At 38.1% G+C, this 3107-nt stretch overlaps 1 protein-coding gene across 3 annotated transcripts in view; it reads left to right on the top strand.

Moving 5' to 3' along the window:
• The first annotated feature begins 1206 nt into the window (after positions 1–1206).
• The window catches only part of LOC106529020 (NHS-like protein 1), a 32569-nt gene continuing 30668 nt past the window's right edge, over positions 1207–3107 (top strand). Inside the window, exon 1 of one of the 3 annotated variants that reach the window (XM_014024327.1) lies at positions 1207–2188. In XM_014024327.1, the coding sequence (XP_013879781.1) occupies positions 1534–2188 (655 nt within the window). In that variant the 5' untranslated portion in view covers positions 1207–1533. The remainder of the gene's footprint in view (positions 2189–3107) is intronic. The other 2 variants (XM_014024324.1, XM_014024325.1) reach the window with 2 other exon arrangements.

Below are 3107 nucleotides of genomic sequence, written 5' to 3'. Positions count from 1 at the left end.
ACAGAGTGAGAAGGAAAAGTCAAAGTCAAAGTGAAAAAAAAAAGACGCGTTCATAAAAAGACGAAGGAGCAAAACGGAGGCGAGAAAATGCAAAGAGGAAATATTAGAGGTGGAAATAAATAAAATGTCTCATAAAACAGGTGACAATAAATAAAAAATATTAAATGAATACAGAATGCAAAAATATATATATATTAAAATTTAATGTGTCAAGAACAAAAGTTGGAATAAATAAATAAAGTATTTGGAAAAACAGCAAAAATAAATAATGAAATACAAAAATGAAATAATTAGTAAAAAATGTGACTGGAAATAAAATGAACAATAAAATAGTTGCGATAATGTTAAATTAATACTGTTAAAAATTTTTCTTAATATGTGTCCATTAATTCAGGTAATCCTTAAACACTGACTAACTTCAGTTCTCTGTGTGTTTGTTGGGACTATTTTCAGCAGAGGATTAATCCATGTTGAAACTTGTCAGCCTGTTGTATGGCTTGCTGCTGGGTTTCCATCAGAAAACTGTGGAGGATCAGCAGATTTATGTGCGCAGCTGAGGTTTAATTAAGCTGTGATGGACACTGACCTTCTGCTTTTTCCGAGGTTTAGGAATGACACAGTAAAACGGCAACATGTGGCATGAGCGTCCAGGTAAAAACCTGTTTGTCACCAACCATCTGTAGACCTGGATAATCCCTTTTAGCAGATTAAACTCAGAGAGGAGAGGAAGCAGAGCAGAACTCTATTAACATGTTGGCAGAAAAGCACACTTGTTGGATATTTGGACCCATGAAGAAAGAGAAGACACTGGATTTTTGGAGGACTAAAGGAATATAAAGAAGCTGAACTGAGTTGCACAGATAATTTCCAAACCTGGATCTGATTCTTTGCTGTGGCTGTTATATTTTATTACATCAGACAGAAAAACTTTTTTATTTTTTGCGCTGCGTTTTTACCAGAAATTATTTCATGTTTTTCTCTAGTTGCTACTTTTATTCTGAAGAAATATTTTTATTCTTTCTTCTTTTTCTTAAGGACTACAATTGAAAAATGATCTGAAGAGACATTTTTTTCACTCCAGAAATTGCAAAAACTTTCCAACCTCAATATAAATAACTAAAAAAAGAAGTATTTTTAAACAGTTACTTTAGCATGCTAAGAAAAAATATTTTATTCAGTTTTTACTTTGCAGAACCAATTCTCTTTTTCCACATTGTAAAATATTTACACATTTTTTTACTGAATCACCTAAGAAGAAAATCTCCAAATGTATTAGGGACATTTATTTTAAAGGATTTGAAAGAAAACTTTTCCCCCTGAAATGTTCATTGTGAAGAATTTGGAAAACATTTCACCTGTCTGGCACCTTTTACTGTGAATGGTTTGTAAAATACAAACTTTTTCATGAGCTTTTATGATGAAGTGTTGGAATTCTTGTTGGACTTTTAATGTGAAAACATTCAACTGTTGGCCTGGAATCATTATGAAGAGGAGTTAAACACTATAATTTAACCAATCACTGCTCACAACAAGATGATTTCTTATGTGGAATGTCTGAGTGGTGAGGGGGTGGGGGCTGGCGTGACATCACACTGTTGGAATAGGAGACCTGATGAAGAACTAGATGAGCTGCTTCCAGGCAAGATGGCCATCCTCCAACCAAAAATGGAGGGCAGCTTGAGGCGGCGTTTGCTCAGCGCCAAAATCCATCAGCAGCAAAATGCCATGTTGGGTTTGAATACCAGTGGAACAAACAGGCCGGGATCACCCTCGGGTGACAGGAAACCTCACGTTCAGTGTCCTGGCAACGTTCCCTGGCAACTCCCACCACACCCCAATGTTCACCCTTCTCTTGCCCCTGAAGCTCATGGGAAATTCCTTCTAATTCCAGAAGTTCATGGGAAACCCCAAAAGCAGTTCCCATCCCTTCAGGTGCAGCGCCCTTCCTGCTCTGTCCTCACTCATCGACGCCGAACTAGTTCCTGTCCCCCATCACCAGAACCTCGCCCTGGCTATGGATTACCTGCTGCTTCCTATTTGAGCATCACAAACCCCTCCAAGGGACCAGAGGTGTCACCCCAGTACTGCTACCAGCCCACCAAGAGGCACAGATTCTTTTCCTTCAGATGCTACAAAGAAAAAAGTTCTACACGCGAAGCTCTTATGACTACACCCCTTTTGCAGAAAGGTACACTGTTGATAAATTTGAGCTTGGTATTTAACCTTTTCTCTCATTGTACTGCTGGTAAAAAGTTATTTTAGAACAGCCCTAAAGGCTCCATTTTCTCCTCTTCATTTGTTCCAACTTTTCCCCAGATTGTTCCTAATAACTTACGTCTTAGATGGCCCATTATATCCTAAATGAATCAATGTAGTCTTAACTTTCCTTTAACTTGATTGCCGAAGGTAGCCTGGCAGGCTGTTTTAGTACTCAAACTGTTATAAACCCTAAAATGGTGCTACCCAAGATTTATTGGCTGTTCTTGAAATGTCTAGTTTAGTTCCTGTTGTCAGATGAGCTGATTGAGCTATTGCAGGGTCCAGATTCTTCAAGGTATATCATGACGTGTCTCAGACCTTAAATGGCCTGAGTTTGTTCATTTGTGTGGCACCAAATGGTTACAACTTCTCAATCTATATTTATTGTAGAAGATCCAACAGTCATGGTAAGACTGTTTTTTATTAATATTTTTGATGGAGGTCTTTTTATGGTGATGAGGCATGTAGTCTTTGGTTAGCTTAGTGTGGTTCCAAATGATTCCAGCTGACCTACTTTGTTCTTCTGATTTCATAAAAAGTGACCACTCCTGATTTATCTTCTTCTCGTCCCAGCCTACAGTGAAAATAGTAAATCAGTAAAGACATCCTGGTTTGGCTTGTCCAGCTCCCTGAGGTTTGAAATGGTTCAAAGGATCAATGCATAACCCCGGTTGACAGAAAGGGCTCCAGTAACTGCTGTCTAACTCTTTTTGATTTTGGAGAGTGTCACTCATTTGATACTAATTATGATCTCATCAAAACTTAAAGTTGACTCTGGGCATGCTTTTCATGTTGACTCTTAGTCTCATCTCTATCCATGCTGGTAAAGAACACCACAGATATGGCAC

This window comes from Austrofundulus limnaeus, unplaced genomic scaffold (assembly GCF_001266775.1).
Source record: "Austrofundulus limnaeus strain Quisiro unplaced genomic scaffold, Austrofundulus_limnaeus-1.0 Scaffold418, whole genome shotgun sequence".
Taxonomy (NCBI): domain Eukaryota; kingdom Metazoa; phylum Chordata; class Actinopteri; order Cyprinodontiformes; family Rivulidae; genus Austrofundulus; species Austrofundulus limnaeus.
Note: the sequence above shows the minus strand (reverse complement) of the source record. Positions and strands in the feature narration are given on the sequence as shown.